At 50.0% G+C, this 22,609-nt stretch overlaps 2 protein-coding genes across 2 annotated transcripts in view; both read right to left on the bottom strand.

The window, feature by feature from the left end:
- LOC135920026 (uncharacterized) overlaps nt 1-20,536 on the bottom strand; it is a 130,628-nt gene extending 110,092 nt beyond the window's left edge. Inside the window, exons 1-2 of the mRNA XM_070536520.1 lie at nt 20,448-20,536; nt 15,111-15,165 (exon numbers count right to left, since the gene is read on the bottom strand). Coding sequence (XP_070392621.1) covers nt 15,111-15,165; nt 20,448-20,536 — 144 coding nt within the window. The remainder of the gene's footprint in view (nt 1-15,110; nt 15,166-20,447) is intronic.
- The window catches only part of LOC139057624 (probable serine/threonine-protein kinase fhkB), a 143,957-nt gene that overhangs the window by 25,650 nt on the left and 95,698 nt on the right, over nt 1-22,609 (bottom strand). The gene's annotated exons all lie outside the window — the stretch shown is intronic.

The following is a 22,609-nucleotide window of genomic DNA, read 5'->3' as shown; positions in this document are numbered from 1 at the left end:
GTCTGAGTGATTTACATTTAAATCTACTCTCTCTCTGCCTCGACTGGCGGACAGCTCAACCGACTCTGGCACAATGCAGCAGGCTTTACTCGAGTAAGACAACTCGCACTCTTGCGAACTGCCCTCTACTACATTGCCCAGCGCACGCTGTGAATCGGCACACAGCCCGTCGGTATCGATCGCTGTCTCACGCGCACAGTCCGAATGATTAAATGAATCATCCCTATCTAGGCCATCTAGACTGGCGGAGAGCCGCACCGATCCCTGAACAATGCAGTTTTTCTCTCGTGGACTACGGAGCTCGCCATCCTGAGAATTACCCTCAACTGCACCGCTCAGCTCGCACTTCACTTCTGCACGCACATCTGGCTCTACATGGGTGCTCGCGTCTGTCGCGTCAACAGTACCCTTTTCCTCGCTAGCAACCTCGCTAACCTTACCAGCGACGCACACACGCGGTAACTGTGCCAATTTGTTCGCAGCTGGCCTAGCTGTCTCCACAGTCATCTGTTGGCACAGCACCTCGTCGCTCTCACTACGGCCTTTAACGGCCTCTGTTGCCACTAAGGCATCGTTAGCAGCTAGCCTTTTCCCTTCACTTATTAATCGGCAGTCAATCTCACAGGCACTACTCTTTTCGTCGGCTTCTGGCGAAAATCCGCTAGACACTTGCTCTGTACTTCCTACAGAATTCTCAGACAGCCGTTGTCTCTGTGCCAATAACTGATCACAATATTGTATCTCTTTGATCAGCGCTGCCTTCTCTCTCTCATACTTTTCCTCTTGCTCAAGCTTACGTTGATTCTCACGTTCGCGTGCCTTCTCACGTTCGTGACGCTGACACCTAAGAGTAAGTTCTTGAAGCTCCTGCTTCCGTTCATTCTCGCGTTCTTCACGCTTAAGCTCACTCCTAAGTTCACGACGCGCTCGCAAACGTACACGACGCTCTCGCTCCCGTGGCTCCTGTATCACTTCCCAAGCAAGCTCAATGCTTTTGTGATCATTGCCACTATCATTAATCGCCTTTATGATAGCTGGCGTTTCCATCCGTTCGTCCGCCTCAACTCCCAAATCGTCGCACACCAACAACAAGTCTAACCTCGTCAACCTTCTAAGATCCATGGCAGCTGCCCCGACAGGTGGTTAAAACTGTTTTCCTTAATTAATTTGTGCAAACACACAATGCAACAAACTCCCGATTCCCAGAACTATCAAAATTGAACACACAACCTTTGAGTCTGGCGAATCATAAGGAAAAAAACCACGCGCTCACTTACGGTTGCAGCACCCTGCCATCCGGTTCGTTCGTCCGCTGTTGCCGGTTCCTTCCGGACTCCCTGGGTCGAAGGCTCGCTCCTTCTTCGATACTCCCAGTCTCTTCGGACCTCTTTCGACGAAGGCTCTCTCTTCTTCGCTCTTCCCGGTTCCTTAGGATCTCTCTCGACGAAGGTTGATCCGTAGCGCTGCCACCAGCTGATGCGTTCGGAGGCGATCCTACCGCTGCCAACCAGATGTAGGGTTTGGAGTACTGGACGTCGGGATGGAAAACCCACACTTGAGAGGATTTATTCTACATTATGTACAGGAGAGGTGAGCGACAAGTACCAGTCGTACTGTCATTACGGGCCAGCAGCAACTCGGACGCTGCGGCCCGCGGCAAGAAGTTCGAGAGAGGTGAATCAGGGAATCAGGGCATGTCCCAGCATCCTCAGGTCTCTCTGGAAGGCGTCTTATAAACCCTTCGAGCACTGCAAGTCACGTCATGTTTGACCAATGGGAGAGTCCACTCCGATGACGCCACTTGCAGCCAATGGTAGGCGCCCGTGTCGCGTGGCACACCTGTCGGGGCTCTCTGCGGTCTTGCCACGCAGACTGGCAATCCACTTGTAGGCTGGAGAAGGAGCGGGGGGGGGGGGCGCTCGTGCACCTGCTTCATTGTCGGATGCCCACCTGCTAATCCCGGCGGCGCAGGAACTTGTTGGCACGTAAACTTGTTGCCTCGGCCGCTTCTCTGGAATGCGCTTTCCTGCTTCCGCATTCCTCAATTAGCTGTGCTGCCACTCGAAGCGGTTTGGGGAACTCGAAGTAGCCTCAGGAACCAGCTCCATATCTAACAGCGCGCTGGAGGTAGGTAGCGACGTCAAAGTTCTCCTCGTCAGTGACGTGCGGCAGCATGGCGTCGAGCGTCGTCGTCGGGTTCCTGCCGTAAACCAACTTGAATGGCGTGATCTGTGTTGTTTCTTGCACCGCCGTGTTGTAGGCGAAGGTGACATACGGCAGGACCGCGTCCCACGTCTTGTGCTCGACGTCGACGTACATTGCTAGCATGTCGGCGAGGGTCTTGCTCAGGCGCTCCGTGAGACCATTCGTCTGCGGATGGTAGGCAGTTGTCCTCCTGTGGCTCGTCTGGCTGTACTGCAGAATGGCTTGGGTGAGCTCTGCTGTAAAAGCCGTTCCTCTGTCGGTGATGAGGACTTCTGGGGCACCATGTCGCAGCAGGATGTTCTCGACGAAAAATTTCGACACTTCGGCTGCGCTGCCTTTCGGTAGAGCTTAGGTTTCAGCAAAGCGGGTGAGATAGTCCGTCGCCACGATGATCCACTTATTCCTGGATGTTGACATCTGAAACGGCCCCAACAAATCCATCCCAATCTGCTGGAATGGTCGACAAGGAGGTTCGATCGGCTGTAGTAATCCTGCTGGCCTTGTCGGTGGTGTCTTGCGTCGTTGACAGTCTCTGCATGTCTTGACGTAACGGGCGACGTCGGCGGTCAGACGCGGCCAGTAATACCTTTCCTGTATCCTCGACAGCGTCCGTGAGAATCCGAGGTGCCCAGCGGTTGGATCGTCGTGTAGGGCGTGCAGTATTTCTGGACGGAGCGCTGACGGCACCACAAGAAGGTAGCTGGCGTGGACTTGTGAGAAGTTCTTCACGAGCAGGTTGTTTCGTAGCGTGAACGAAGACAACACGCGCTTAAATGCCCTAGGCACAACGTCGGTGTTCCCTTTCAAATACTCGACGAGGCCTTTTAGCTCCGGGTCCGCTCGTTGCTGTTTAGTGAAGTCTTCCGCGCTTATTATCCCAAGGAAGGCGTCGTCGTCCACGTCGTCTTGCGGCGGGGGATCGATTGGGGCGCGTGATAAGCAGTCGGCGTCGGAGTGTTTCCTTCCGGACTTGTATATTACCGTTACGTCATATTCTTGTAGTCTGAGGCTCCACCGCGCCAGCCGTCCTGAAGGATCCTTTAAGTTAGCTAGCCAACACAACGCGTGGTGGTCGCTGACGACGTTGAATGGCCTGCCATAGAGGTAAGGGCGGAATTTAGCTGTAGCCCAAATGATGGCGAGGCATTCCTTTTCAGTCGTAGAATAATTGCTTTCCGCTTTTGACAGCGACCGGCTAGCATACGATATCACCCGTTCAAGTCCTTCTTTCCTCTGGACTAGGATGGCACCGAGGCCTAGGCTACTGGCGTCAGTGTGGAATTCAGTATCGGCGTCCTCGTCGAAGTGTGCAAGTACCGGCGGCGACTGCATGCGTCGTTTGAGTTCTTGAAATGCGTCGGCCTGCGGCGTTTCCCAATTGAACTCGACATCAGATTTCGTTAGATGTGTTAGCGGCTCCGCAATGCGCGAAAAGTCCTTGACAAAGCGCCTATAGTAGGCACACATGCCAAGGAATCTGCGCACTGCCTTCCTGTCGATTGGCTGCGGGAACTTTGCGATGGCAGCTGTCTTCTGCGGATCGGGGCGTACTCCAGATTTGCTGATGACATGGCCTAGGAATAGAAGCTCATCGTAAGCGAAGCGACACTTTTCCGGCTTCAGGGTGAGCCCTGATGACTTGATGGCCTCTAATACTGTCGCAAGCCGCTTAAGGTGATCGTCGAAATTTCCGGCGAACACGACGACGTCATCCAAGTAAACAAGACAGGTCTGCCATTTCAATCCTGCTAGAACCGTGTCCATCACGCGCTGGAACGTTGCAGGCGCCGAGCAAACTCCAAATGGCATAACCTTGAATTCATAGAGGCCGTCTGGCGTGATGAAGGCGGTCTTTTCGCGATCCCTTTCGTCGACTTCTATTTGCCAGTAGCCAGACTTGAGGTCCATCAATGAGAAGTATTTAGCATCGCAGAGCCGATCTAATGCGTCGTCTATCCGTGGGAGGGGGTATACGTCTTTCTTCGTGATTTTGTTCAGTCGACGATAATCAACGCAGAAACGTAGGGTTCCGTCCTTTTTCTTCACTAAAACAACTGGAGACGCCCACGGGCTTTTCGACGGCTGGATGATGTCGCCGCGCAGCATTTCGTCGACTTGTCTTATAGCTTCGCGTTCTCGCGTCGAAACTCGGTAAGGGCTCTGGCGTAGTGGTCGAGCGCTCTCTTCGGTGAATACGCGATGCTTTACGACTGGTGTTTGTCGAATCCTTGATGACGTCGAAAAGCAGTCTTTGTATCGTCGAAGCAGACTTCTGAGCTGTTGCTGCTTAATCACGGGTAGACTTGGATTTATGTTGAAGTCTGGCTCGGGAACTGCGGTCGTCGGGGTAGATGCAACAGAATCCGAGAGGACAAAGGCATCGCTGGTTTCCTGTATTTCCTCGATGAATGCGATCGTCGTGCCCTTGTTGATGTGCTTGAACTCCTGGCTGAAGTTTGTCAGCAACACTCTCGTGTTTCCTCCGTGCAGTCGAGCGATCCCTCTTGCGACACAAATTTCACGGTCGAGTAGTAGACGTTGGTCGCCTTCAATGACGCCTTCTACGTCCGAGGGTGTTTCGGTGCCGACCGAAATAACGATGCTGGAGCGAGGCGGGATGCTCACTTGATCTTCGAGCACACTCAAGGCGTGGTGGCTACAAGGGCGCTCCGATGGTATCGCTTGATCTTCCGACAGCGTTATTGACTGTGACTTCAGGTCGATGATGGCGCCGTGTTGGTTCAGGAAGTCCATGCCGAGAATGACGTCTCGTGAACACTGTTGCAGGATAACGAAGGTGGCAGGGTAAGTCCGGTCATGAATGGTAATTCTTGCCGTGCAGATTCCAGTCGGCGTAATGAGGTGTCCTCCAGCGGTTCGAATTTGAGGGCCTTCCCATGCAGTCTTAACCTTCTTCAACTGGGCGGCGATGTGTCCACTCATGACGGAGTAATCAGCCCCTGTGTCGACTAAGGCGGTAACTTCGTGGCCGTCGAGTAAAACGTCGAGGTCGGTGGTTCTTTGTCTGGCGTTGCAGTTGGGTCTTGGCGTCGGATCACGGCTGCGTCGTGTTAAGCTGAAGCTGGAACGTCGCGTCGTCAGGTTGTCTTTCGTCGTCGTATTCTTTACTTCCAGACTTCGTCGGGACGGCGGCGTGTCGGTATATCGTCGAGGTAGTTTCTTCGGCGTCTTCGTCGGCGGCGGAGGATCTTCGTCAGTTCGACGAACAGCAACCGCACCTCCATCGGTTGCTGCTTTTAGTTTTCCGGATATGGGCTCGCTGACCGGCCCCGAGCTGGGCCAGTGTATGGTCGGCGCTGCGGCGACAGGTAGCGGCCTGGTGACGGCGAACGGGATGGTCGTCGAGGGCTCCATTGAGTAACGGCGAGGTAGTCGGCGATGTCACGTGGGCGCTCTCCAAGCTGTGGACGCGGCGCGTTGACGGCGAAACCTCGCAGTCCCATTTTCCGATATGGACATCGTCGGTAGACGTGACCCGCTTCCCCGCAGTGGTAGCAGAGCGGGCGGTGGTCAGGAGCGCGCCAAACGTCGGTCTTCCTCGGGTAGGTGCACTGGGCGACGGGTGGGCGCGTTGGCGGCGGCGGCGGCGGACGACGGAATTGCGTCGTTGCAGGACCCTGGCGTGGTCGCGGAGGGGGACCTTGACGGCGTACGACGGCGGCGTAGGTCATCGCTTCGGGCTGTGGTTGCGGTAATTGGGGTTGCACCTCCGGGACTCCAAGCGACCGCTGAACCTCATCTTTGACGATGTCGGCGATCGAAGCCACTTGGGGCTGCGACGAAGGCAGGACCTTGCGCAGTTCTTCGCGCACAATGGCCCTCATGGTCTCCTGAAGGTCGCCGGAATCCAGTCCTTGGATGGCGTACTGTGGCGTGAGCCCCTGGCGGTTATATTGCCGGGTGCGCATCTCGAGAGTTTTCTCGATCGTCGATGCCTCTGCAGAAAACTCAGCTACGGTCTTCGGCGGGTGACGAATAAGTCCTGCGAAAAGTTCTTGCTTGACGCCCCGCATCAGGAAGCGGACTTTTTTCTCCTCTGACATTTCCGGGTGGGCGTGCCGGAAAAGACGGGCCATCTCCTCCGTGAAGATCGCGATCGTCTCGTTTGGCAGCTGCACTCTGGTTTCTAGTAGTGCTTGGGCTCGCTCTTTTCGTACGACGCTTGTGAACGTTTGTAAGAAGCCGCTTCGGAACAGGTCCCATGTCGTTAAAGTGGCTTCTCGATTCTCGAACCAGGTCCTGGCGGCGTCTTCCAGTGCGAAATAGACATGCCGCAGCTTGTCGTCGCTGTCCCAACTGTTAAACGTAGCGACCCTCTCATACGTCTCGAGCCAGGTTTCCGGGTCCTCGAATGTTGATCGGCGGAACGTCGGAGGGTCCCTGGGCTGCTGCAGCACGATGGGGGACGCTGGGACTGCCATTGGTGTTGCCTTGTCCACAATCTTTTTGGTTTTCTCAGGTAGAAGTCCGTGCTCCGGGGGCAGTCCTTGCAGTCGGCGGCTAGCATGCTGGTCTTGGGCGACGTTGGTTTTGTCGTCGGGCTTCGGGCTAGGATCGCGGCTTTGCGGGGGCGTTCGGTACATGAACGCGCAAGCACCTCCACCAGATGTCACGTGGTGGTGACGTTGAATAACACAGTAGCAATACTGTGAACGACAAATCTAACCTTTATTGGGCGAACTTGTGCCCACAAAACAGGCTACACTTATAGCACAACGATAGCGGCGAACACGCTCGGCGATCGTCGAAAAACTGATCAGCGGGTCAAGCGCGTCAGCTTTTATAGATCAGTCATCGAATGTTCCAGATTAACTGATGGGACCCGCGTGTCTTCCACAAAGTTCTACACCATTCGTGTCACGCGATGAAATCTGATAACACAAGGTTTGGCGACAACAGACACACGGATAGAAGCGTCGATAACTTTCCAGACACGTCGGATACATGCAGGCGCGTCCCTCCTCTGCGATTACATATCAGGCACTTGGTTCGGCATTGGTGTTTTTCCGGTGGATTCTGCATTCCGCATTGCATGCACGCCTTCGCATTTGGCGTCGGGCAGACGTCGGAGCGGTGGCCCTGTTGGCAGCAAATGTAGCACACCTGCCTAAAGAAAGTCAGAGAACTGCGAGGTCGACAGCACCAGTCGCAGCAGCAGCAGCGCAGCAGCAGGGAGAAAGAACTGAGGCAACGCCATCCGAGATGGTTCAGCTCGGAGGGCGAGCGGAGCCGATCCCGGAGGCGATCCCGGAGCCGGTCACGGAACGGATCCCGGAACGGGTCACGGAGCCAGTCACGGAGCCGTTCACGGAGTCGGTCCCGGTCCTTCCCACCCCTGTCGCCCCCGGCCATAGAGGGCCAGCAGCAGCAGCAGCAGAAAAAAAAGAAGCCCAAGGGTGGCACTAAGGTGAGCTGGGAAGAAGGCCCTCCCAAAACTTTGTTTCCGCACTCGGGTAATAACCAGAACAATAGAGAGAAACAGCTAGAGGAAGAAAACAGGGCACTCAGGCGAGAGCTAGAAATTAGCCGTAGAGCGCGCGAAGAGCAGAACGCAAAAATCAATAGACTAATGCAGGAAGTACAGGACCTCAGGTCAGGTAGCGCTCCCAGGCCGCCATCAACACCCCCGCAAAGTCAACCTACCGAAATGACTCAGGCCAACCTCACCAAGTTTATAGCAGAAATACAGCAAGCTATGCAAAGAATGGAACAGCAGATAACCATGCAGGGAACAGAAATCCGCACCCTACGAAAACAGAAAATTACCGAAGGCGTCAAAGACAAGTTCAACCAGAGACGTCCGGCGTTAGAAAACTACAGTACTAGAGACGACGACCCCGAAATTTAAGCATGGACAGTACAACCATAAGAACTAAAAAAGAAGAAAAACTAGAAATATGGCAGTGGAACTGCAGAGGATATAGAAGAAAACAAGCACTACTACAACAGTACATCAACACACAACTAACTCCACCCGACGTAATAGCTCTACAAGAAACAGGGATTACCCCAACACTACAGGGCTACACGTGCTACGAGAATCCGGAGGAAGGGAGAAGAACGGCAATCCTAGTCAACAAAAACCTCATCGCTATAAGCCATGACAGGATAGCAGACACAGACGTAGAGCACGTAATAGTCGAGATCATACCAAAAAAGAAAAGGAAGGGAGGAAGCATATTCATCGTAAATATATACAGCCCCCCGAGACAAAGCAGGGCGAAATTCGACGCGCTGTTCAAAGGAGCAGACAAGCTGGCTAAAGGAAATGCACTAGTCATACTGGGAGATTTCGACGCCAGAGAGGAGAGCTGGGGATACACGAGAACGGATCAAAAGGGAAGAGCGGTAACTGAAGCAGCTGACAATATCGAGTGTGAACTCATCACGGAAGTCGATACCCCTACGAGGATCGGGAACAGCGTGAACAAGGACACGTGCCCCGATCTCACGTTCGTCAAAAGAACTAGGCAAGCGGAGTGGGACAACCTAATGGAAAACCTAGGTAGCGACCACTATATCCTCAAGACGCAAATCACAATAGCAGACAAAATTAGACGACAAATAGGGAAAGCAAACATAACGGACTGGAAAGCGTTCAGAGAAGCATGTGGCGATACAATAAAAATCATCGAATCTATAACAGACTGGGGGAACATGCTCAAAGAAACACAACGCAAATTCACCAAAGAAATTGAGCGTACGCCGCAGACGCCGGACGTGGACTCTAGGCTTCTCAGACTATGGGAAGCCAGAAGGGGGCTCACAAAAAGGTGGAAAAGACAGAAATACAACAGAAAGCTCAAGCTAAAGATCGCGGAAATCACGAAAAAAGCAGAAGAATACGCGGCGCAGCTAGCGAAGCAAAATTGGCAACAATTTAGTGACTCTCTAAACGGAACCTTCAGCACTGCAAAAACATGGCGTGTACTGAAGGCACTCCTAGATCCGGCAAAATCAAAGACCGAAAACAACAAAGTCATATACCGACTGGTGCACCAATACGAGGGAACAGATTCGGAACTATTGGACAAAGTACGCAAAAAGTGCTACGGCGACGGCGACCCAGCAGCCTACACAGAGCGCTACAAAGGAGACGAAAATGGAAGGCTGGATAGACCCATCACCCGGGAAGAGGTGTACGCGGCGATAAGAAGCGCAACAAAGAACACAGCCGCAGGTGCGGACAAGATCAAAAACGCGCTCATCCGCAACCTCGGAGACGAGCTAGTCGAAAAGCTTACCGAATATCTCAATGGACACTGGCAAGCGGGAACAGTACCAGAAGAATGGAAACACGCGGAAGTCATCATGATCCCGAAACCAGGCAAGAAACTTCAAGTGGAAAACCTCAGACCAATCTCTCTTACATCATGCCTAGGCAAGATCTATGAGGGAGTGGTTACGAGGAGGCTACAAAATCATATGGAAGAAAACGAGCTGTACCCCCACAGCATGTTTGGTTTCAGAGCCAGGCTCTCGACCCAAGATGTACTGCTGCAAATCAGAGAAGAGGTACTGAGCAATATCCCGCTCAACGGAGAGCACATCATCATGGCACTCGACGTCAAAGGCGCCTTTGACAACGTAAGCCACGAAGCCATCCTGACAGGACTAGACGACCTAAATTGCGGCATGAAAATACACAGCTATGTCAAGGCATTTTTGTCCAACAGAACAGCAACAATCGGCCTGGGCGAGCTGAGATCCGAAAAGTTCAACACCCCAAACAAAGGCACACCGCAGGGATCGGTCATCTCACCCATCCTGTTCAATGTTGCTATGATTGGACTGGCCCAATAACTAGACCAAATCGACGGCGTACGCCACGCCGTGTACGCCGACGATATCACTGTATGGGTCACCAAAGGCTCACTCAGGGAAAAGGAAGAAAGACTACAAGAAGCTGCGACATGCGTAGAGAAATATGTCAAGGCAAGAGGTCTAGCATGCTCAACGGAGAAGTCCGAGCTCCTAAGAGTATGGCGAGGCAAGAAGAATCGCACCGTCCCAGAGGAACTAAACATGAAGTTGAACATCCACCTCGAGGGACAGCCAATCCCGGAGAAGACGCTCATCAGGATATTAGGAATGTGGATACAATCGAACCAACGATGTACCCACACCCTAACACTACTTAAAACTGCAGCCAACCAAGTGGCCCGCATGATAACGCGGGTCTCGCGGAAAAGACACGGCATGAAGGAAGCAGACACACTCAAACTGGTCAGAAGCCTGGTGGTCAGTAGAGTGACGTACAGCCTCCCGTACTACCACTGTACGAAGCACGAAATGCAACAAGCGGACGCAATCCTGAGGAAAGCCCTCAAGACGGCGCTCCACCTACCGCAGTCAACATCGACCGACAAACTCCTGGCCCTGGGGCTACACAACAGTCTCGAGGAGCTCCAAGAAGCGCAGATAATCGCGCAAATGCAAAGACTAAGGCTATCGGCAACGGGCAGAAGACTCCTGAGCAGATACGGCGGTGAAGCTACCATAAAGGAGACACAAAGCACGGAGACGATACCGGACGAATACAGAAACACCATCAAAGTAGCACCGATACCCAGCAATATGGACCCGAACCTACACATGGCACGAAGACAAGCAAGAGCAGAGTATGTACAAAGAACACTGGCAACTAGACATGACACAGTGTACGTAGACGCCGCTACCTACACTCAGGACAAAAACCACAAGAAAAGCAAAGTCGCAACGGTGATCAACTCGGACCTAAAAGAAATCACCAGCGCATCAATTCGGAACTGTACGGTAGTTGAGGCCGAAGAGGCAGCCGTGGCTCTAGCGGCAGCGGAGGGCTACCGATCCAACAGGTCCTTAACCATACTCACAGATTCACAAGCAGCATGCCGCAACTACCTAAACGGCAGAATCAGCCACAGCGCGCTCCGCATCCTCCGCTCAAGTGGCAAAACCGTCAACAACCAGGCCAAACACACGATAGTTTGGGTGCCGGGACATACCGACATTACGGGAAATCAGGAGGCCGATAGGATAGCTCGAGGGCACGCAACAAACCGAGCATCCAACATTCCCGACCCCGCTGAGGAACCCGAGCCGGTAGCCCAAAGCTATTCAGGGATACTAAATTACTACAGAGGCATCAGACGAAAATACCCGCCCCCTCACAAACAACTAAACAGAGAAGACGCCGTAGCATGGCGACAGCTACAAACGGGAACATTCCCGTGCCTAAACATGCTAAGTAAGATCTACCCCACGCAGTACGAGAGCAAGTGCCCATGGTGTGGAGACAAACCAACCCGATACCATACCACATGGGCTTGCCAGAAAACAGAAGGGCTAGCCATAATAAAAAACCCGAGTGCGGAACAGTGGGAGAGGATGCTATCCAGCGACATCCTGAAAGTCCAACAAGGACTAGTAGGGCGTGCACGCAGGGCAGCTACCATCAGCGGAGCCCTGGACTAGGGGAACCGACCCTGGAGAAAAGATGGAAGACTCCATCTGATGCCGCAAAAATCACTGCAAAATAGAGGAAATAAACGTTTTTCATCATCATCATCTGCGATTACAGTTGTTAAGCGGCGAAACGTGGTTGCCCGATAAAGATAAGCACACGTGTCAATATCTTGCCTGACAACGGCCTGTATACCCGATACAGAATATGAGTTGGCTGGGCAATGCTGATGAGGAACCACGGGAAACATGGCTTCGAGCTCGCGACATAATAACCGCGTCAAATGTTCTTGTCCAGACAGAGGAGCTCCAGGTGGCTGTTCTTCCCACCAACATCTCGAAACTGTATTTGGTAGCCTGTTGGCTGCGTAATGCGGCAACTCTTCATCGGTTCGAAATTGCGGCACACTTTGATGATCGCGTCCATTGAGTCATAGTTCTTGCAGATAAGCAGGTTGAATGCGTCATCTGCAATGCCCTTCAGTAGGTGGCCAATCCTGTCGGTCGCGTTCATGTCTTTGTCAGCTTTACGACAAAGCTCGAGGACATTTTGAATATATGCCACGTAAGGCTCGACGTCTGAGCACGGGTTGATAGCTCCTTTTTCGCTGCCAGCTGACGGCCAAATGGCTTTCCGAAGAGATGTAGAAGCATCTGCTTCAAGAGGTTCCAACTCGTTATGTCGTGTTCGTGGGTCTCATGCAATGCTAGCGCCATTTCTCGGACGTAGAATATCACGTTCGCTAGCATTACCGTTCGGTCCCACCGATTATTTTCGCTCACACGCTCACGCGAGAGAATCCCGTTTTCAACATCCGTACCAAAGATGCTGTATTGAAGGTCTCTGGATCTGGTGGCTTGGACAACACGACTGAGGTCAGAGTCTGCGGCACAGGATGTCGGTGATTGGTCATTGTGGCGCTTTGGTTGCCGATCGTCGTTTGAGGGCTCACGCGGCCGCCGCTGCGGCACTCCGTGTCGTTAGCCAACACCTCCACCGAAATGTTGCGAGGCGGAGACAAGCCCAAATGTTATATACGCAAGGCGAATGCACAAGGCCCCAGCTGACACTATAACATGGCAGCCGACGCGCCCCAGCGACAACAACACTTCCCCATCGTCTTTTCTCTGCACGTATTGAGCTGCATCGCGAGAATATTTACACACCCAAGTGCAAAGTTTGCAGAACACTGATAATAAGCACACAAGTAAACAGGACAACAAGGACAACTGTCTCTACACACAGCCAACCGATCCTCCCTGTTCCTTCACCAAGTGTTTACGTCCAAGACTAGCGTTACATCGTGCGGCGTCTTACTCAAGTATCAGTTTAGTGATTAGAGCCTCGACTGAAAGGAATGGGTCGCAGACAGCGTTGGAGGAAACACTAAAATGTGAAGCTGACCACTGCTCGCCCGCCTCAACATTTTTTTTTTTAACCAATGCATTTAGAATTGAGGGTAAACCAGCTACTGGGCTGTGTCTAGTCTCGTTGACACAGTTGTTAGACTTTAGGCACGCGTTTCGCAGTCTCCCCATCATGGCTCGCTGTCTCGCCTGTTCGCACACTCTTAGCCATTCGTAGCTACATGGGTGCCTCTGACTTCTGTCAACACGTTTCTGCAGACTTTGTCCGCAGGCTGAGCCTCATAGAATAACAGTAGTGATACGCGCACCGGCAATTAAGCACCCCGTACAAGGAGCGTTCTTTCTTTAGTATACCACGCTGTCACTACGCTCACATTTATGAGCTTTTGACGAGTGGGCTGTTCTTCAATTGGGGTATTCATTGCACCGTCTAAGCACACTTCATAGACTGCGGTAAAGGAGTTTGTCATTGTGGGCCGTCTGCAGTAGGCAGTTAGGCCTGGCAAAAGGATGTGCGACATCATGGCTTCCCATCCTTGATGACGGTGTCAACAATCTTACATTCATGAGGAACGATTAATAGGTAATTACCCCTGCGTTTGAGCGTTTCATGCACGATTAATAAAAACCGTGCGTAGGGAGAGCAGAAAAACTGTTTGTGTGCTTAGTGCGTCACGCCGCCAATTCTTCATGTTTGAGACATGAGCGCCTTAACACCAGCACGTAGCATCAAACTATATTTCCTAACTCACGTAAATACAGGAACTATTGGGCATGTTTTTTTCAATTATTTTGTAACATATGTGTATTGACGTCAATGTATGTATGTATGTATGTATGTATGTATGTATGTATGTATGTATGTATGTATGTATGTATGTATGTATGTATGTATGTATGTATGTATGTATGTATGTATGTATGTATGTATGTATGTATGTATTGTGTGTGTATGTGTATTGACGTTCCGTGGCAGAAATGGCGTGAGGCCAGCTCTGCCACGGATGTGCCTAGGTTTCTGTTTACAAGACGGCCGTCAGGAAATTTGACGCTTTTGTCAGATATCCAAGCCATGATTGGGCAACAATTTACCATGGTATGCGATTTTCGGTTGCATTTTAATGAACTACACACACGTGCCACTTGTTAAAACTATAAATTGGAGTCCACTTATTAGTGGCATTGTATCTATGTATTAATCGCGATTTTGCATATTGAATGATTAGTATCATTCTAGTGGTCTGAATGTAAAAAAAAAGCGTGTTCAAATCTGAAGTACGCGACCAATGTTCCAAATGTGCGTAAGAACCTGTCAGTTGTACAACCTATTGAGTATCTTCATAGTATAGTACAATGTGTATGGGCTGATAAAAATATTTTAGCAATTTTCTAGCCAATATGAAAGTTAAGGACACGAAGTTTCGGACAGAAATTTAGCTGTATGCGCCAGTATTTCCAAACTAGGAAAACGGTACAAGGTGCCCTATTGTTACATAAAGAAGGTGGAGAAATTACCATCCTGCGATTGTTCATTTAATTGAGAGAGTGCGAACAAAAGATAACCGCCTTCAGTTCTGCTGCAAATATGCGCTGCTTCTGCTGCGTCATTAGGCCTTTACTCTCAGCAGGCACGCTTGCGTGCTCATTCATTATAAAGTGTTTCTTCTCCGGCATTCGGCAAGATTAATAGAGAGCGTGTCTTGGTCAACATCACTGGAAAATGTTTGTCTCTCTGTGTGTTTGTTTTTTAAGGCAGATCAACTTTGTTGTGCCGTACGCTTCTCTCTTGCCTTCTGAAGTCGGGGCCATATATATTGTCAAGTTCTATAGAAACAGGAAACAAGACAGTGTTCACTAAGCTCATATAAAGCACCACTTCCATGTGTTCGCTCCTGGTTCAGTGGTGCTGCGGTTGCAACGTATGCAGTTGCACATACATTTAAACATTACAACTGCTATCTACTCAAAAGATGTTTCAAATTGTTAACTGCCGCGACGATAGCTAAAAACGGTAGTAAGGAAAAATGGCGTTGCTTACTACCGTATACGCATCCGTAGGCAGCGTGACTTACATGGAATGGGTGGTTTTGGAATGCAGATGACCGGTGTTCGATAGGCCTTCGGTGTCTTCTTAGGAGACGGGGTCGTCGCCGTGATCGTTGTCGTTGGTTGTGGTCGTGGTCGCTTCGTTGTCGTTGTCGTAGTAGTCGTCGTGGTGGTGGTCGTAGTTGTCGTAGTAGTAGTTGTCGTGGTAGTGGTCGTCGGGGTCTTTGTCGGTGGTCGTCGTCGTGGTCGGGTCGTTGTCGTTGAAGTCGTCGTGGTGGTGGTCGTAGTTGTCGTAGTAGTAGTCGTCGTGGTAGTAGTCGTCGTAGTAGTCGTCGTAGTAGTTGTCGGGGTAGTGGTCGTCGGCTTGGCAATGTTCCTCATCGTAGTAGCGGTCGTTGTCGTGGTACTTTTCACAGTAGTAGTCGTGCTCGTAGTCATGGTCGTTGCGCCTGGAAATACAAATATTATATTATTATTATCCTATTAAGGAAAATAGTGAGGCAGGCGAATCTGTCAAAAATAATTCTGACAATAACTTTTACAACTACGCTTTCTCTTTATTGTTTAATCTGCAGGGCACTTTCCCTATTGCGATGAATAAGATGTTCACGTAAACGCGGGCTTTCATACTCGAACCCTTATCAAAACTTCCTCAGCTCACTGAGGCGAAAGGCCGATATTTGGAATTTAGGAATATTAGGCATTTAGAATACGACTCGAGTAGCCACTGCTATTTGGTTCGTTTTCGATTAGAGCGAGCGCTATTTGATATTGGATATTTGTGTCTTTATATTATGTAAGGGATAAAACCACTTACTGGGGTCACAAGGGAAAGATAACGATACATGTGAGGAATGTTACAGATGAGCGTGTGCCGCGTAGGGGCGTGATGCACAATGCAAACCTTTCAACAAATTTTGCCGCAATAAAATTATTACGCTTAGTGTAATCACCAAGCTTAAACGACTGATAGGATAACGAAGCTTGTATGCCCGCCGCTGCAAGCACTCGCGCTGCAGTCGACAAACGACGTGTCTGTAATGATAGCACAGGTGACAGACAGTAGTAAGGGTACGTCGATTTATAAAACTTACACAGTTGTCACAACTGCTGACATAAGAAGGAATTTCTACGATGAGAAGCATTGCGAACATAATGATGTCCTAAGGTTTCTTTGTAGAGATGTGGCTTGTCTATAGCAGATAGGTTTATCTCCCCGTAGATATGTATATCTGCGCCACACGACCTGACACGGCTGAACGTTGTAATTTGCTGTTACGGCCGATTGGCCAGAAGCCACAACTGATAGCCCAGGGTGGCGCATGCAGTCATCTTCGCGGGGCGCTCTGAACTGTCATGACAAAGTGCATTGAAGTGCATTGGACAGTCTTGGTTCATAATTGTATTCGGGGTGCGTTGTTGTGGAAAGCTGTGCTGCCACCTCCTGTCTACTGTATGATAGGCTGTGTTTGTGCGCGGCCTGACTTTTCATACTCGTCATGGTAGTGTATTGGGTTGCAGCAGATGGGTGTGTGACAGCCATTTCTAACAACTGGCAGGCTTGTCAATGGTGATTTTTAAGCACTTCTACCATTTCCTTTTTTGGTTGAAATTTCCCTCGCTCACAGAGCTGCGGGTTTATATTTTTCCCAACGCTTTTGAGGCTATAATTCTCTGTGCGAATTGAAACAACAGAAACATAAGAAGCCTAGGCGTTTCTCATTTTTAAAACTGATTGCTGGTGGGCAATTCGTTGCCGTGTTCCCTGCTGTTATAATCAATATCTTACAATATTGCTCACAGAATCAATTCAGCCCTAAGTCGAAGCGGCTTATTGTCTCCGCCCACTCGCGGCATACTCTGCGAGCGAACGTACGAGAACGACGGACAGCAATCCTGTCTATGAAGCGAATCGGGACGTCAATGCCATGAAATATAACAAAAGAAATTGCGAATAACATCACGTATCACGACTGATACGAGAATCAGGTAGACTGTTCGCACACGCGTGAGGCTGTGAAATAATATACACCGCATGGACGGAGCGAATATTCTTTGCTTGAGTGCGCTCATAGCCATTATTGTTACAAGAAACCGCATGAATATTCAATGTGGGCAACAACTTTTAAGCCGACAACACCTGTCGGCTTTGTCCATACCTATCGATTCTTATCGACTACAAAGTCCCGTGCCGGCAAGCGGCACCATTTTATGGGGCATCAGAGCGTCGGCATAAAGCGGCCTGCGATTTGATATGTAAGGTGTCCCAGCTAGCTTTAGCCCAGCTGTTCGACGAAAAAAGAGATTAAAGAACGTGGTACGTTCGCTCGTCAGAGCTGTTACGATAATGTTTTATAAGGTTTTATAACGAGACAGACAATGGGACACCCTTGCAGAACGTGACACGAAGCCTACCTATTATTTCTCCAAATTGTTAACGTTCTTTCGTGAACAAAGAACTGCAGCCTATAGTAAACCACCTGACATCGCGAAACCTATGCGCCCATGTCAGGGTGTCTACCAAGTTGATATTTTCGAATTCCCTGAGTTTTCCACGTTTTCCCTGAGTGACAAAGGACTTTATTTTCTGTAAACACAGGGCTGGGACACCAAATCGCCCGATGCTGTCACTCTCAAGTAAGCATTAAGAAAAAACCTAATTTAGTGTGAATAGAAAGCAGTAGTGTTTATTTTAACCAAGATAGAAAACTGAAGGGAGGGGATAATAACATGCCCAGCAAAAAATATCTTCGAAAAAGAAAAATGATAAAGGCTATTGCAGATCGAGTCGAAAATTGTCAAATACAAGTAAAAATATATGCATACAGAAGCATATATTTTCGAAAATGAGTTACTTCTCTCAAGCGATAGCAAGATCATTGGTATTATGCCCGAACTTTGACCGAAGTGAGATTTTCTCAGCTGCTGGAAAGTCGACCTCAACTATCCTCACATAATCTCAGCCGGCGCACAATGCCTCCGTTTTGTGTTTCACCGCCTTCATGAGTTTATTTTAACGCGATAGCGTTAAGGAGCTCGTGTCGCAGAAAAGCCGGTGTCGTCGCCGTCGGTGTCGGTGTCGGCGTCGGGTGTCGGCGTCAGCGTTTTGCGGCGTTGACCGTGAGCGATAAATCACGGCAGGCACTCCATAAATAAAAAGCAACTTCCAAGATTGGCCCGGTGGGAATCGAACCAGGGTCTCCGGAGTGTGAGACGGAGACGCTACCACTCAGCCACGAGTTCGATGCTTCAAAGCGGTGCAAACGCGCCTCTAGTGAATGCGGTGTTGCCTTCGAAACGAGCCGTGGAAAGTTATACTGCGGTGTATATCGGTAATTATGAACATGTAACGTACAGAAGTCACAATTACACGAGTTGCGAAGTGCGTTTCCGCTGCATTTCTTCTGCGCTTTCCGCACACGCAGAGCCATCTTGCGGCAAACACAGAAGACCCCCTCCTCTCAATGTACGGCGCTGCCCCGACAGGAGGCGCGCCGCGCGCGCATTGGGACCGCTGCCAGGCGCGTCGCGGGACTCCCTCTCCCCTGACGACGCTTCGCCGTGCTCCCGGTTTAGATTACAATCTATCTCTTTGCCCGTGCCGATCACGACGTTTGGCTGGCGTAGATCGTTTCCCCTCCGAGACACCGAGTTCTTTGGTTCGTTCCGTTCGCTCAGGCGCACGTTTCGTTGCCGCGCCGAACCCTGCGTTGCTCGACGCTCACCGCGTGATAGGTGGGCGCTAAGTCCGATGCGGGGCGCATCGTAAGCGATCGCTGTGCCGTAGCGCATTGTCTTATACCCCTTGGCGGGTCGACAGGAATGCTGTCGCGTCCCACTCTTGAAGGCGAAGCTTAAGCGTCCTCCAATTTTTGGTTTGGATGAGGGTCACCTTCATTTATGCGTGAGCTAACACTTTGCTTTTTGAGCTCAAGTTCCTTCAAAGAAGAGGCGGCAGGGTTTCTTTCCCGAACATTCCTTCATACGATAGCCATTTCTGTTATTGTCCTCGTTCTGCCGCGCGTTCGCCCCACGAACCATTTGAAGCATTCTCATTGTCAGTTGTACAGTCAACGCTCGATTTTTAGACTTCCAAGGGGCCACGAAAATGTCAGAAAAATCAAATCGAGCAGTTCGAAAAAAAAAGAATGCATGTCTTTTACTCCCCTTACGGACTCAAATCGTCGCAGGCACGTCCTAAAAGGCTCTGAAGGCCAGCCAGTACACTTAGTAAGCATACCGGTGCTTGTACTGTGATAGGCGACGGCGGTGCGCGCGTGTATATAATTATGGTATGCGTACTGTCTCCCGGGACAGTTGCCCCTTTCCACAATTGTTAAGCTTCACCGCACTACTTAATTTAAGCTTCCCCGCGTAACATAACTGTGCTGAGGAGAAGCTGCCTTTCGGAAACCGGCATTATGCAGCGTACCATACTTCCTAAGCTTCAAAGCCAATCGCGAGGACTACAAAGTCGGAGTCGGTGCTCGAAGCAGCTAAACCTCGGGTTGCCGCGGTGGTGGTTACGGCTGCCAGCGGATCTGCGTGCGGGGGCGCTGGTTCGAGGCGGCGAGATAATCAGAATGGCGGTGTTGTCTTTGATGAATGCCGTTTCGGACCTGCGGTCGCGGTGAACAATCCGGAAATTCGGACAGCCAAGAGAATTCGTTACGATTCGTCTCTTTTAGTCGAGCCAGGAGTGGGGATACTTTCATTCCCTTTCAAGAAAATGGCAGCTACGTTTCCGTGATTGAAGCACAAATTCCCTCATTTTTCCTTGAGCATTGCCAGACTATCCAAATTCCCCGAGAATTCCCGGTTTCCCTGGCTCGTCTGTTTGGTATATACTATGTTTTCCTCCCCATTTTAAGATTGCTATTTATTAGGAAATGCGCAGAAGATGCGCACTTACGGTACATTTGAATGCCCAGATAAATCATATGAATTTGGTAAGGTTTCGGTTACGTAGACTACATAGGCTCGAGGAAAACACTCACGCACAACAGCACGCGCGTAAGCACGTACACACGACACACACACACCAATGTGTGTATATATATATATATATATATATATATATATATATATATATATATATATATATATATATATATATATATATATATATATATATTACTTATCTGAGTAAGATTGGACATCAACTTAACGTCGAGCCCCGCAGGAAAGTTCCTACGGTTAGTATGCAAGGCAATGCACACAATGGAATTCACCATTGCCACGGACACAATGCGCTCTTGCCTCAAGAGAAACCATGCTCAAAATTATCCTTGTACATTCCTGATTCCATTCATGGCTAGATTCATAACATTTAGCATAGTCGTAAGTAAATAGGGGCAGCTTACTTGGCCGCGGGGAATACGACGACTTCGTCGGGATGGACGCCATTTTCAAACGCGTCCACCGAGCCCTCCGCGCAATTGACTTCTCTCATTCTTGGCCAGATGGCAGCACATGTCTGTGCATTCCCTTGAGCAGGAGAAGTTGGCAGCAGCTGCAGTTCCGGCAAGGCCTTGAATGCTAAGACCGCGTGTGCAATATATTGTACGCTGTGTCTCACGAGGATTTACGTGGGTGCCCATTCACTCATTGACACGTTTACGATAGAGTGGGCGTAAAATTGCGAGCCAATTGGGAAAGATGTGCGTAGATACTGTGCTCAAAACATACTATGAGAGGAAGCGGTACTACTCCCTATAACGAGCGGTACCCACTCTTGCCAACGTTCCTGGGCTGAAGCACATTCTTTGAAGGATCGCGATGCAAGGATCGTGGATGAGCAAATTTCTGTATCATCGAGGAACGCCTTACATCTCGAAGTGCCGGTCACACGTACGGACAGTTGCGCCAACTTCGCTACACAGAATAATTCAATTCCTTAATAAATCAGTTACGATTTCTGCGACGAACTCCTGCACCCATCTTCAATGCACACAATTCAGTCCGGCATGATTGGAGTAAAGTGCATTAGCGAACACTCAGTTGAATTTCCGACAGCTGAACTCACATTATCAACGTGTGAGTGCTAATGGTTTCGTATTCGTGCGTGGTCGTTGAGGCAACAGTGGCATTCCACCGAACGCGCCATTTCACGGAACACACTACTCCGTGCAAAAGGTCAATATATGGTTTTGATTTTTTAGCTCAAGCTTGATGAATTTACAGATTTTGCTTACAACCACTCCCCTGCATGACGTCGTGATTTCCCTGAGGGTATGTTAAATAAATAAGTAAATAAAAGAAAGAGTAAAGGGGACCCACAGATGTGCGCAAGGAAATGTCACTTTATATTCTCTCCCACGCAAAAAAAAAAGAGTGCCCGATGGTTTTAAACCACACATTCTCTTGTCCGATATCTCCCCTGGCACATATTATCGCGGCATACTTCTGTGCATACGACTTAAATGAACAACGTCGATGCAGTATTTAGCATAAAAGGAAGTCCTGTGGCTGCAACATAAAACTATTTCAATATGTTTTTATTCTAACCTCCTGACGCCAAGTTCGCGTAACCGGCGACGAAAGCACCGTGTGGTCACCCGCAGAGTTGTCTGAACAGACCAGTCAAACGCTCTCCTCGTTCATAGGAGGTCACTTTTGTTGGCTTGAAAAACAAATAACATTGCCTACACTGAGCGGCTTCTCTTATCTAATTGGCTGACAGGAGGCGATGAGCATGCTAATCTGGAGAGGCATTCGATGGGGCTGAGCCACTGCACTGAACGTCGATAACTGGATGAAGAAGGTGGTGCCGGCGTCAGCGATTGGTCCGCTTTTCCTTACTTAGCTTGCGGTGGCTGGTGAAAAATCGCGGCTGCACGCAACGGAAGCTTAAGAATGACGCTGGAACAGATCCTCAGCAATGCAGAGTTGGCAGAATGAGGTCGTAAACGTGCCGAAAGTGCTCGAGAACGCTACACGGCCTTGCCAGACATTTTATTACACGCAAATGAACCCCTGCTCTCCAGCAGGGGCGAGTAGCCAGCGCCTTAGCGATTGGCGGCAGCCATCTTTTATTCATTTCGGAAGGGTGCAGCCTCAGGCTATTCCGAAGAAAATTCAGTTTTGTTCAGCATTTTATTGCATCTTAAATGCGTACGCGTCACTTTGACGCGGTGAGCTCTCGCTGTTTTGTGACGTTACGTGACAGGCAGGTGAGGTGGGTACAGCCCGAAAATTTTTCACCAATTGCCGGGGGGCTAATAGTGAAAAGGCGCCGAATCGGAAATAACTATCATAACTATTTTTTTTCTTTTTTCGGTGAAATCATACATAATCAGTGTGTACAGGTCATATCAGACGGCTAGCAATCGCGGTTTTCGTGACTTCGCGTGACAGACAGGTGAAGTGGGGGTGGTCCAAAAATGTTTTTGCCCAATCGCGGAGGGCCTATTGCAGAATTGTATTCGAAAAGTTTGGAATACTTTTACGTTATAGCCCCACAGTTTTACTTTGTGGCGCCCCTGCACTCCTCTGTTTCTAGGCACACTGGAAGCAATACCTTCGA

This window comes from Dermacentor albipictus, chromosome 3 (assembly GCF_038994185.2).
Source record: "Dermacentor albipictus isolate Rhodes 1998 colony chromosome 3, USDA_Dalb.pri_finalv2, whole genome shotgun sequence".
In the NCBI taxonomy this organism is placed as follows: Eukaryota; Metazoa; Arthropoda; class Arachnida; order Ixodida; family Ixodidae; genus Dermacentor; species Dermacentor albipictus.
This window is presented reverse-complemented; position numbering and strand designations above follow the sequence as displayed.